Below are 14,128 nucleotides of genomic sequence, written 5' to 3'. Positions count from 1 at the left end.
AATGAGATTTTCAATGACAATACAGCACCAAACAACTATTCTCTACAGATATATTGGAGTATAATCCTGTAACACAGCCAACAATATACAAACAGCGTTGAAATGGTAAACTTTATATATTATGAACAGAAAAGTATCGAACAGGAAAAGTATGAAGATTTCTGTTTTGTGCAGATCTCCTGACCCAGAGCAGCACCACACAAAACATGTGGAGGCTGCCAATCAGACTCAGTTTAGCTTCTTTTCTTTTCATTTCCTCTCTGTTGATCGATGGTACAAAGCCAACCAAAGCATCTTAAAATAGCCAAATGAATCCCGCACTGAACAAAACTATCGCCTAGAGAACAAATGTGGGTAATCATCAAGTCTGCACACTGTAGAGCACATAAAGGATAACAAGCTTGCAACTTAAGTTAATCACCAAGATCATTTTCCAACATCAATAATTATCTATTTGCATAAAGATAAAAGACGTCCACCAGTGAAATGTGTTTAGTTTAAACCGGTAACTCTTAATCAGCTGATGTGGCGCTGATGTTCCGGAGCACAACCTCATATCTGGAGCCAACGTTTCTTCCTGCAGGAGAAGGCAGAACAACAAGTGTAGGCAGCTGAGGAGGTGTCTGTGTGTGTGTGTCTGTGTGTGTGTGTGTGAGTGTGTGTGTGTGTTCATGCATGTGTGCGTGTGTGTGCATGGTGGATGTGTGGGTCTATCTAAGTGTGTAGAGGGGAGGATGAAGGTGTGTGGGAGGTTTTATACTGAGTGAGTATCCACCACTTTCAACATGAGAGCTGAACGTCCATGTCTCTTTTAGCCTGTATGTTGGACTGAACCACACAGCTGCAATGACAGTATTACATTTAAATAAAGTCTATTCTGTAGCAACTTGCAGGAGGAGTTTAGAAATTTTACTTCCTGACCTAGAAACAAAAACCTAACACGTTATATCATGGTAATGGAAAAATGCCAGTTAACCCTGACACCTCAGGCACAGAGCCCTTTTCCACATGGTACCGGCTCCACTCATCTTTTTTAGTTTTCTATCGGCCGGAAGTTGTGAATAGAACCTGGAACCTGTACTTTTTTTGGTATCACCTCCACTGTGGCTCCATGCGAGCTGAGGCGACACCAAAAGGTGACATGAAAACACTGCAGATCGCTCAGAGAGACGGGACTTTCTGAACAAACCGCACAGTGTAGCCTCTTACATTTCTGTTGGTTACTAGTCCAAACTTTTAGTTTGGAAACATGCAAAACCACACCGTGGTCAATGAGGAAGTGCAGATGTTTCTCTGTTTGGTTTCCCTTTTTCTCCATTGACACAGCTATTGTGGTGTGTATCAGGAACAGGCAGGAAGAGGAGTACAGGGATCTGACGATGGACTTCAGTGAATGGAGCGACAAGAACTGCCTCCTACTGAACACCTCCAAGACCAAGGAGATGGTCGTGGACTGTCGGAGGTCCAGGCCCACCCTTCAGCCAGTCAACATTCAAGGGAAGGACATTGAGGTGGTGCACGCTTATAAATACCAAGTTGTGCACCTGGACAGTAAACTGGACTGGTCCCTGAACACGGAAGCCATCTACCTGAAGGGGCGGAGCCGGCTCTTTTTCCTCAGGAGGCTCAGGTCCTTTGATGTCTGCAGTGAAATGCTGCATGTTTTATCAGTCAGTGGTGGCCAGTGTCCTTTTTTATCTATCTATCTATCTATCTATCTATCTATCTATCTATCTATCTATCTATCTATCTATCTATCTATCTATCTATCTATCTATCTATCTATCATTGTTCATGTGTGTCGCCTTGAAAATGAGTTGATGGCTTTGTGTGTTGTCGCTATAGTAACAACGCTGCATTGAGGGGGTACTATCAGTGGAAAAAGAAGAACCTGGTACCAAAAGCAAGTTGAGTGGAGTAGAGTCAGTGCAATGCAGTGGGAAAATGCTACGAGTTCAACAGTTCAATCACTATTCTAAATCATTGTCACTGAAATGCTTCAAATTACATCTCCAGTTAACCCACTGATGAAATCAAACCACTAGTTAAACTGAGCCTGCATTTCGCCTTTTAATAAGTGTCTATAATATAAGTGAGCAAACATAGAAAAAGTTGACTTGAAGAGTAAATACACCCTCAGATTCAGACTTTCCCAGAGTATTAGAAACATGCAACAGAGGAGTGAAGGAGCGACGCCTGTAGGAGGCGTGGCCTGAAGGACACTGATTCACCACCGCTCATTGTATTATGGATAGTGACCAGGTATTACTTAGTGGTTCAAAGATGGCGAACTATTCATTCCTACAGTGCATACTCAGTGCTGGTGCAGTCGAGCCAGCTGAGAGCACTGTTGAAACCTGGTGTTCAGGTTTGAGCGAACAGATGTTTACTCATTATATTATACATATATAATGTCGGATGTGTGTGTATATGACAGAAAAAAGGAAAAGCATCACAGGTTCCCTTTAAACCTTTAAACTCATTCACTCACTCACCATAGCTCTGTACTGTTCCCATTGTGTGATTGTAACGTGTGTGCATGTACAGCTGAACTTGTTTGTACTTTATTGTACTCACTTAACCTCAGAGCTCTGTAGTCTACACACAGTAAGTGCTCAGTTTTTCAAATGTTCTTCTGTCCTGGGGTCATTTCACTGTAGTAGATACTCTAGTATACTCTAGTAGACAGTAGAATTTAAGTGACCATGTTGTTGACCAAAACAGCAATGAAGGACGAGCAGGATGTCGCTGAAAAAGTGCCATTGTAAGGGTTACTAAACTAAATACATGTGCGCATAACATGCAAAAGTCTGGTCCATCACCAGTAACCTGCACCTGGCCTGTAAGAATCCATTCAAATGGTTGTGACTCATTGATTGTTACCAGATAAACAGCGATGGCAGCTCCCAGTAACCATCCGCAGTACACATCCACAGGGTGGTTTCTGAACTGGATGATCCTGGTCAGCCCGGCCAGGATGGCCAACATGACGAAGGAGAACACCAGGAGAGGCTTCAGCAGCTTGGCCGAGTCCGTCAGCACCGTGTTGAAGTACATCTGAAACACACAGAGTCACGTGGACTGGCCGTTCTCTTTTAATGCTGGTTGAAGCTACAAAGTCTCACTCTACACACGAGTGTGCACGTTCACCACTTACTGAGATGTAGACAGCAGCAAAGGCAGCCAGAGTTGCATGCTGGGAGGGGAAAGACTTCCTATAAAGACAGAAAGACAGAGTGTTCTTGAAGCTAATTACCATGGTCAGACAGCTGAGGACAATACTGAATATTCATGTGCAACAAGGAAGTCACTTTCAAAGAAACTTGGGTATGTTGTGTGTGTGTGTGTGTGTGTGAGTGTATGTGTGTGTCTGTAGCAGGTGTTTCATTTGCAATTTGCACTGATACTGCTGATAGTATTGAATCTCCAATACTGAAGTGTGTGCACACAAAACCAGAAATATTCATACACATTCTTTTCATCAGGATTATAAAGCTGTGTGTACACATGGTTCTGCTTCTTAAATCTCACTCATTGAGGAATTGGGCACATTTGAACGAGCCTCATTTCCACTCACACAACTGGCCATAAATGGATGAAGACCTTAATCCATCAGTTGGTATAAAAACAGTCTGTGCCACAAGTGATCAGACACAGAGAAGAAAGACGAGGAAGAAGAAGAATCTCACTGATTGTGAAACTGAGGTAAAAACCTGCATCAGTTTACTTTAGTACAATCACTCTGATGTAAAGTCCTGTTTTACTCTGAGCCTCTTTCATTGGGACCAGAGTCTTAATGAGGCTCCAGAGGCTCTAACACTGTGATCAGTAAATATTCAAATAGTATCAGACAGTTACAGAACGACTCAATTAATAATAAGGACATTAAATGATGCTGAAGGAAACATTGAGCACAAATACAATTATTTCTGTTTATGAAATGTAAAATTGTTCTTACTGTGTGAACAGTGAAGCTTATACTGATAATGAATGAAGCTCAGTGAAGTTGGCTATTATTTTATGTTAAATCATGTGTTAACTTGTATCACTTTGGAAAACTGTGTGTTCACGTGGTCAAAGGAATGAGTGAGTCTGTCTTTATAAATACTGATGTATGTGCAGGACATGGCGTAGCCTACACATGGTTTTTGTGTGTACGTGTCATCTCTGCATCTGGTCCCAGGTTTCTGTAGAATCCACGTTTGTGAAAGTTTCGCTGACACTGTGACACTTGTTGGGGTGTAGTGGTGTTGTTGTTGTTGTTGTTGTTGGGTTTTCAAAGTCTGATACTGTGGCCCCCTCCTCAGACAAAACTGAGATGACTCTCCCCCCTCTAAGGCTTTTAACATATGAAAAACATCAGTGTCAGTGCTCCATTAAAAGTATGCTGAATTAGCAGCTATTTTAAGTGAACCCATGGACCAATAAAGAGGCATCATGTTGTTGGAGAACAGAACAGATCTGTCTCTACAGATCTGAAAACCTCCTCCATGTTGCTGGTGTTTGCTTTTGCCTTTTCAGCTTCTCTTTTACATCGTCGACAAGGCGTCTTCCAGAAAGACGTGACTGAAAGAAGCTGCAAGAGTCTCAGTTCTGGTTTCCAGAGTCCAGGACAACTTTACATAAGAGAAACCGTTCTTCTCTTGGAGCTCTAAGTTATTCTGGAAGACAAAGAGTCAAGTCTCTTGCAGTTATCTTTGTTGTCCTATGAACAAAATTCACACAGCTGTATTTATCTATGAAGCCAAATCAGGTGGTTGACTTGAGGTGTGTCATAAAGACATAAAGACCTGGATGACCTGTAATCTTTTACTTCTAAATTCAGACAAAACTGAAGTTCTTGTTCTTCAGCTAACTACCATAAACACCTCAGAAATACATTATCTGATAATATACTTACTCTGGATGGCATTACCTTGACCTGCAGGGCTACTGTAAGGAACCTTGGGGACATTTTTGACCAGGACATGGGTACTGCAAGTCTTTATAATCAGGATGTCCCAGTAACTCAGTGAAAAGCAAACAGCAGAGTACTGACAGGAACTAGAAGAGATCACATCTCCTCTGTGTTAGCTTCATCAGCTCCCTATAAATTCCTCTTCCTCACCTACAAAGACATTAATGGTCAGACACCATCATATCTTAGAGAGCTCATAGTTCCCTATTATCCCAACCAAACACTGCACTCTAAATGCAGGCCTACTGTGGTTCCTAGAGTTCTGAGACTAGAATGGGAGGTAGAGCCTTCAGCTATCAGGCTGCTCTCCTGTGGAACCAGCTCCCAGGCTGGGTCCAGGAGGCAGACTCCCTCTCTACATTTAAGATCAGGCTTCAAACTGTCTCTTTGATAAAGCTTTGATAAAGAGTCCTGGACCAGCCCTTAGTGATGCTGCTATAGATCTAGACTGCTGGGGGGACTCCCATGATCCTCTGAGCACAATCATCATCATTATTATTATTATTATTATTGTTTTTATTAATTGGTGCTACAATAATGGCTGCTGTTATTATTAATAACACTATTACACCTACCCTGTATCACAATTATTAGTATCATTAAAACAACCAGCCTGACAGTGCTGAGATACTACAGTATATAGCTTTTCCTGGTCTTGGGATAATGCATGTTATGATTTGGTGCCATACAAATAAATTTGAATTGAACTGAATTGAATAGAATAGGTTGTAATCACATCTGATGACATAAGCAAAACAATGTCACAACTGCAACTTGCAAATATTGGTTAGAAAGAGAAGCAACAGTCTGTTTGATCTGTTTACACATTTGCATAAAGAACGCTGCCAATAAAAGGCATGAAAATAATATTTGAATTATGCAGAGGAGATAGTGCTGAGAGATTTAATAAGACAAAATATCCAGAGATTTTTGAAGGCTGCTCTCCTCCAGAGCATTTCACTGCAGACTAAAAGTGTGTGTGGAGCGGCTCGGGTGTGTTGGACAGCACAGAACAGTCTGTGCTGTTGCTGCTGAAGCCTGTCGCTGTTTCACAAGGTTTAATTGAGGCTTCCACAGTTTGAGTTGTAGCATTGTGCAGCACTTTGGTTTCAGATCTCTGTCATTTAATGCCATGAAAATTGCAATTGTGTTCTTTGCAGCAAGACATGATGTCGTGGGTGGTAATGCTCTCTCTATGTCCGCCTCAGGTTGGTGGTGCTTGTGACTGTCCCATTGTGCTCAACATGGCAAAAGGATGGACATGTTGAAGGCTAGTCAGAGACAAATAATATTATACTTGCAAATTCTGGATTATATAAAGAAGGACACAACATCACTTCACGGCTGCAGCTCGTCTTTGATAGAAAATCAACTTCTTTCTGCTGAGTGGTGACCTCTCTGTACAGAACTCTGTCTCTCCCAACACGTTATGATTCATCACTCAGTCAACAAGCTTACTGCTGGGTGATTGGTCAACTGTCTGCAGTCTGACCGCTCCACAGTCACACATGGCTGCTGTCTATTATAGACTGTAGAGAGCTTGGTTTAATATTAATGTAGTATTGTACATGTTGTGGCTTAAACTGTGGTGTTGAGACTGCTGTGATATAAAACCAAACCTCACTGCAGCACAGACAGACCAGACTGTCCTTATCTCCCAGCCTTTCTCTTCTCTTTCATCAACAGTGAAGATGCAGACATCTTGTCTGATTACATTTTAGTGACCGTATGCATTTCAGCAACCAGGAAGTGCTCTGACTCCATCACATTCACTTCCTGTCTGCACCTCCTGAAGTGGGAATGCGTGAGGTTGTGTGGAGGACGTTGGCTGCCTGTGATGACCTCACCTATGATTTAATGAGCAACAATAAAGAAAATAAGAGACGTTCTGCTGCATCAGTCTGAAAAACATCAACAACTACTGACATAATTAGAATTAGATCCGCTGGTCATGTGACTGTTACAATGTTCATGGTGACTGGTTACAGTGTGCTGGTGTTGTATTTGACTGTGTTTATAATAATATGACATCAGGAAAGTCTGAGGAATACGAGCCCCAGGTTTCTCATGTCCCCGTGCATGTGACTCTTCTGCAGTGATGTGAGCACATTAACAAAATGAGTGAGAGCCAGCAATTTCAATCACTGATATGATAACAAGTGGCAGTCCCCTGCGAATGGACTTCTACCAGTTGGACAACAGTGTGACTTTTAAAAATACACATTGCATTGTGTCTGAAATGAATTACAAAAGATTCTGTCCACGTTGGAGCGCGTCCAACTGGTGGTGCCCGGAGTGACTGTCTATGCAGGACACAGTGTCATCGCACAGACTCACCACTCACCAGTAATTCAGAACAGTGGCACAGATCATTAAAAGTTGCTTTAAAGCTGTAACACCAGTAAACCAAAGTTATTTTAACAACAGAAAAGGAAAGTCTCCTGCTGGCATCTTGAGTCACAATTTACAGAGAACACTGGAGCAAATACATGGAGAGGAATAACAGCTGTAGATGCTTCCACACAGGTCACAGGACACGGTTTAATCACAATCATATTCAATTCAAATGTATACATAGAGCAAGAGAAATAAATACAATCAAACATCGACAAACAACAAAACAGTTAAACAAACAAGTGAGTGAACACAATGAGGCAGTCAGCTGATCTTGGCTCAAACGCTAATGAGAATAAATATGTTTTGAGCTGAGATTTGATTGAGATTTGATTGAAAAAGCCAGGCTAGTCCATAGTCTGGGGGTTGTGACTGACAACGTGCAGTCACCTGTTTGTTTAAAGTCAGTGTGAGGGAGATCAGAGGGGTCTGGATGAAGTGTAGGGGCTTAACAGGTCTGTGATGTAGGGGTGGGGATAATCCACTGAGGGCTTTAAAAAAAACAGTACAGCCTTGAAATCATTTCTAAAATGAACAGGGAACCAATGGGGAGAGGTCATGTGATCCTGGACCAGCTGCAGGCGAGACAAGGACGACCAACTGATTCCAGAATACAGGGAGTTACAGTCGTCATAAGACATGAATCATGTGTTATGACCTTCACTGTCACCAGGGGCTGGTTCACACAGATATCTCAGACTGCTCTGTAGTGTCGGTCCAGTCCTCATTCTGCTCATACATCAGTCTGATGTCAGTCAGACTGTTTCCCAAAAATAAAGATGCATTTTAAGACAAAAACATTAGACACTTTACCTCCAGGCTAACTCAGGCCTCAGACAAGTGTTACCATGGTAACAATCAATGATATCTGCACTGACCAGTAGCACTCAACAACATAAAACAGGACAACAGGGCTCATAATTTGTGGTTTGCAAACATTGTTATGGGGCTGGTTTCACAAAGCCAGTGTCTTTGATATAACAGTCAGACTTCAGAGAGACTGAGTCTAAATTCATCTGTTGCACAAAGAGGTTTAGTTCTTGACTATCTTAAGCCAGACTGTGGTACAATGAATTCTGGGTAAATTAAGACTTTTTTTAAATAAAATAAAAAAATTCTACATATCACGGGAAATTCAGCGAAGAGTAAAACAATAAAAATAAAAACTAAATCTCTGCAGTCTCTAAAAACCCTTTCCTTCTCTTTGCTCTCTCCATTTGCAAACCATCATTGATGAGCCACGTTTTCTGTTTCTTGTTGTTGGCTGCTGCTGCTCAGCACAGGTGTCATTGATTGTTACCATGGTAACCACAGTCTTAGACCTGAGTTAGCCTGGAGGTAAGGTGTCTTAAAATGAGTCAGTCTTTATTTCTGTGAAACAGTCTGCCGAACATTAGACTGATCTATGAACATGAGGACCTAACACTACAGACCAGTCTGAGATATCTGTGTGAAAGAAGGGAAAGAGGTTTAGAGACCAAAATCACATTTTTCCTTTTATTCTTTCACTCTTCAAGTAAAACATCCTTGTAACTGTTGAATTCTTCCAGTAGACGAACGTATTCTGCTGGGGTAAATGGAACTCAGCGGTTGGATGCAGTCAGAGACAGTAGAGAAACCGAGACTCTTCATTCCCGTTTATTTCCTGTATCTGTGTCACGTGGGTTTCTTCACCTCCCGCCCCTTTAGGAGACCAGCAGTAGGTCTGAGTGTATTCATTCCAATGGGCCAAGTGAATGAGATCACAGATTATCACAGATTCTTTCACTCCATAGTCACCAAAATAAGTATTGGACCCAGTTCTCACAAGCCCCACGTCTTCAGAGCATTCTGACATCAAAATGACATTTTTCAGATCAACAGATCCGGAGAAAATTAACTTTAGTGGAGATCTGCCTCTGTCTCAGTGCCATACTCTCATAACATCTGTCAACTGCCAACATCGTTTGCCAACCGATAACCAGATGTTTAGATGGACCAGTTATTTTTGGATTGACTTACTTATACGTGAAACCATGGATTAAACTTTATAACGTAAATTAAATTTGTTTCATTGCTTAATAACTGCTATTGTTGTAAGTTGTCAGTATTTAACTATTTGGAGGGAAAACAGAGAGTATTAACCTATTAAACTGATAGTTGACTGACTTAGTACTGGGTTGGAACTGTGTCCCATCTCATACCATTGGTGCCGTCTGTAATGTGTTATCTTCTGTATAGAGGATCTTTGATGCAGTTCCTTGGTCAAGCATCTTTTTTATTTTGAAAAAAAGTCTTAATTTACCCAGAATTCATTGTACCACAGTCAAGCTTAAGATAGTCAAGAAGTAAACCTCTTTGTTCAACAGATGAATTCAATGTGTTGTGAGAGGAGAACAGTCTAGAACTGAGCTACAGTACAAGGAGACTACAGGCAATCTTAGCTCGTGTGCTAAAACTAGACATCACAAAATGTTCCACAGACACACACACAAACTCAACACACCCACTCACATCCTCTGACACAGTCAACAGTTCACTCACACACTCTCCCACACTCACTCAGTAAGAGGAAGACTTACCTCCCAGCATTGATGAGGCCCATGTCTTGTCCAGAGCAGATATCCTCAAGAATAAAAGCTTCATCACAGCTGGACATGTTGATGTGGGTCAGGTTGGGTTTGCACACATCCAGCCAGTAAGGGGTGTGTTGACCGGTGGACAGCTGGAGGATGTCAGTTATCAGTGCTGTCACACACAGGCCAAAGATGTGGACACCTGAGAAAAATAATACATTTGGTAGAGTGATGTTAAAGTAAGAGCATTTTCATCTGTTTGTTTCTGTTTGTGACAGTCACTAGAAACATGCACAGACTCGGCTGCGGCTTTAATTAATGTGTCCTCCCACCTATGAAGCGCACAGCCCTGCGGATGTAGGAGTTGAAATTACAGCCTGCAGCGTTGATGTTGGCTTCGGTCTGTGTGGCTGACGACCTCCTGGACAGATAGCAGTACAGAATGGCCTCTCCGATCAGAATCTACACACACACACACACCACACACACACACACACACACACACACACACACACACACACACACACACACACACACACACACACACAGAGGATGGTTGCAAATGATTTTTGTCACCACGTACATTTCCCTTACTGATCAGCTGAACGCATTAAACCTGTTAGTGGAGTTTTTACTGTTACTTCCTGATATGGCTGCTAGTTTTGTTTTGTTTGTTTATTTACACAAAATCTAAATGAATGATGAAATGTAAAAAACTGACAAATGGAACCTCCCATGCAGGGGAGGTTACGTCAGGTAAGATGGGGTTAAAGCATCAGAAAAAGCCAGTTTTTGAGTAAAGATTTTTTTGTCCACAAACACACAAGAATGAACTTTATTCAATGTCAAAATGTGAAAAATCATCAAAATGAGGTTAAAACACAAGTAAAGACGTTAAACATACATCAACTCTCAGAAACAAACAGTGTGTTGTATAACACAGCCTTCACGAGTAATCTTATTTTTTATTTACACTTCTTTGACTTTTTCACTTTTACTTACACGTCACATAACAGGAAAGTCAGTTTCTGTAATTTGCATGGGAAATTAAATCACATCTTTTAAATGATCAAATATTGACATCAGCCTGAAAGATCTGTGTTATTGGAGCTCTGCTGCCAAAAGGAACTGGACGTGAGTTTCTTGAAGACGTTTCACCACCGACATTAAAGTCTTCTTCAGCTGGTTGTTGAGTCATTACCCACCTACAGTATCCATCATGTGAGTCGTTAGTGTGACCTGAGTCATGGTGTGAATGGGAGTTAAGTTGTCTGGGGGGGGGGGTGTCTTCTTTTACTCTTCCTTCAAACCATCTGCCTTCTCTGGACAAAGTGTTCACCCTGCTGTCCTCAGACGAGTGTCCCTCGTCCTTTAGATTCAGCTGGACCGCTGAGTCCTGCCCTGAGGAGCCGGCTCTCCTGCGTTGTGTTTGTTTCCTGTTGTGTGCAGGTCTGTGCATTCCTCGCTGCAGTGAGCTGCGTACACTACACTGCTCTGCTCTGGTGTTTTGTCCCGAGGGTGGACAAGCTTCTACCTCAGAGTGTTACAGGGATTCAGTGTATAATCACATGTTTTAAATGTGGGCCGGTTCAGAGTCTGATGGTGGAGGGTCTGATACACCCAGCTTGTGGGTGGTGAGAATCAAAGAGTAAATAGTGATCTGTGTGTGTGTGTTTTCTCTGCCCTTCAATGTTAAGGCTTCTGTCATCTTCAATGTGCACAGACTATTTCCTCTGACATCCTCCTGAGTCAACTTGCCGTTGCTGTCCACTGTTCAGAGGTTAAATACCTGCACCTGAGAGGAGAACCTGGACCAGGTCCAGCTGTCTTTATAAACCAACACACACCAGGACCTGGAGCCTGAGAATCTCTCATAAGAGGACGGTTTCTGTTGTGCTAGCATTGCAGCTTGATACAGTACAATCATTACCTGATGTCACATTGGTATAGATGCTACATCTCTAAAATCCAGAATGGGTTGCGGGGTGTTGCAGTCATTAGCAGGACAGTCAACGAGTTGACTGACATGAGGATTGTCAGAGCGAAAATAGTCTGTGCACATTGAAGATGACAGAAGGCCTGTTAACATCAAAAAGCAGAGAAGGAAAGCAGCGACACAACAGATCACTATTTACTCTTTTCGAATTGCTCAACCACCATCAAGTGGTGTATCAGGACTCACATCAACACCATATCAGACATCTGAACCCGGCCCCAATCATTTTAAAAACAATGTAATTTTATCACTCAGAATACCCTGTAATCACTCTGAAGTGTAGAAGCTTGTCACCCTCGGGAAAAAACACCAGAAGGCACCAGAGCAGCTGTACGTCGTCAACACTCACTGCAACAGACGAGGAATGCACAGCAACTCTGCACACAAGCAGGAACAACTAACACAACGCAGAGAGCAGTGCTCCTTACAGGCAGGACTCAGCGGTCCAGGCTAGAAGAAGCTTGAAAGGACGAGGTGGATACGTGTCTGAGGGACAGCACAGGGTGGAACACTTGGTCAGAGTAAGGACGATGGTTTGACAGGATAGAGTAAAAGAAGACACCCCCCCCCCCCCCAGACAACTAAACTCCCAGATTTCACATCCGTGACTCAGGTAGCACACTAACTGACTCACATGATTGGCATACGTTGTAGGTGTGGTCACATGACTCAAAACCAGCTGGAAGATAGACTTTAATGTTGGTGGTAGAAACGTCTTCAAGAAACTCACGTCCAGTTCCTTTTGGCAAGCGAGAGCCCAATAAGCACAGCTCTTTCAGGCTGATGTCAATTTTGTCATTTAAAAGATGTGATTTAATTTCCCATGCAAATTACAGGAAACTGACTTCCTTGTTCCACTTGTGACGTGTAAGTAAAAGTTGAAAAGTCCAAAGAAGTGTAAATAAAAAATAAGATTATCGTGAAGGCTGCTGTTATAACAACAACTTTTGTTCTTCTGGAGATAGTTGGATGTATGTTTCAACGTCTTACCTTGTGTTCTAACCATCAGTGTTGAGATTGATTTTTCACCATTTGACCATTGGGAAATAAATCTTCTTGTATGTTTGTGAGGATCAACAAAATTACAAAAACTGCTCTTTTCCCAATAATGCGTCTCTCCCTTGTAAACGCCCATTACACTGACGTAAACCTCCCCGCTGGGAGGTTCCATTTGTCAAGTTTTTTACGATTCATCATTCATTTAGATTTTGTGTAAATAAACAACCAAAACAACTAGCAGCCATATCAGAAGTAACAGTAAAAACTCCACTAGAGGTTTAATAGCGTTCAGTGGATCAGTAAGGGAAATGTACTGTGAGCAAAAATCATTAATTGCCCAAACCTCTGTGTGTGTGTGTGTGTGTGTGTGTGTTGTGTGTGGTGTGTTGTTGTGTGTGTGTGTGTGTGTGTGGTTGTGTGTGTAGATGTTGTGTAGATCTTTGATCGGAGAGGCCATTCTGTACTGCTATCTGTCCAGGAGGTCGTCAGCCACACAGACCGAGCCAAACATCACGGTGCAGGCTGTAGCATTTCAATCCTACATCCGCAGGGCTGTGCGCTTCATAGGTGGAGGACACATTAATTAAAGCCTGCAGCCCGAGTCTGTGCATGTTTCTAGTGACTGTCACTGAAAACAGAAACAAACAAGTGAAATGCTCTTACTTTAACATCACTCTAACCCAAATGGTATTATTTTTCTTCAGGTGTCCACATCTTTGGCCTGTTGGTGTGACAAGCCCTGATAACTGACATCCTCCAGTTCTGTCCACCGGTCAACACACCCTTACTGTTGGATGTGGTGGCAAAACCCAAACCTGACCACATCAACATGTCAAGCTGTGATGAAGCTTTCTATTCTTGAGGATATCTGCTCTGACAGACATGGGCCTTCATCAATGCTGGACATGTTGATGGTGGGTCAGGTTGGGTTTGCACCACATCCCAGCCAGTAAGGGGTGTGTTGGAGCCGGTGGACGCTGGAGGATGTCAATTACAGTGCTGTCACAACACAGGCCAAAGAATGTGGACAAACTGAGAATAAATAATACATTTGGTAGAGGTGGATGTAAAAAAAGTAACGAGGCATTTTCATCTGTTTGTTTCTGTTTGTTGACAGTCACTAGAAGAAACATGCACAGACTCGGGCTGCGGCTTTTAATTAATGTGTCCTCCCACCTAATTTGAGCGCACAGCCCTTGCGGATGTAAGGAGTTGGAAATTTACACC

The 14,128-nt window shown here is 42.3% G+C and overlaps 1 protein-coding gene across 1 annotated transcript in view; it reads right to left on the bottom strand.

Annotated features, from left to right (window-relative positions):
* LOC111233943 (phospholipid phosphatase-related protein type 4-like) overlaps window positions 1-14,128 on the bottom strand; it is a 39,715-nt gene that overhangs the window by 9,701 nt on the left and 15,886 nt on the right. The window contains exons 3-6 of the mRNA XM_022761872.1: window positions 10,239-10,368; window positions 9,913-10,108; window positions 3,158-3,215; window positions 2,884-3,057 (exon numbers count right to left, since the gene is read on the bottom strand). Coding sequence (XP_022617593.1) covers window positions 2,884-3,057; window positions 3,158-3,215; window positions 9,913-10,108; window positions 10,239-10,368 — 558 coding nt within the window. The remainder of the gene's footprint in view (window positions 1-2,883; window positions 3,058-3,157; window positions 3,216-9,912; window positions 10,109-10,238; window positions 10,369-14,128) is intronic.

The sequence above is a fragment of the Seriola dumerili genome, unplaced genomic scaffold, assembly GCF_002260705.1.
Source record: "Seriola dumerili isolate Sdu_G_001 unplaced genomic scaffold, Sdu_1.0 BDQW01000432.1, whole genome shotgun sequence".
Classification (NCBI taxonomy): domain Eukaryota; kingdom Metazoa; phylum Chordata; class Actinopteri; order Carangiformes; family Carangidae; genus Seriola; species Seriola dumerili.
This window is presented reverse-complemented; position numbering and strand designations above follow the sequence as displayed.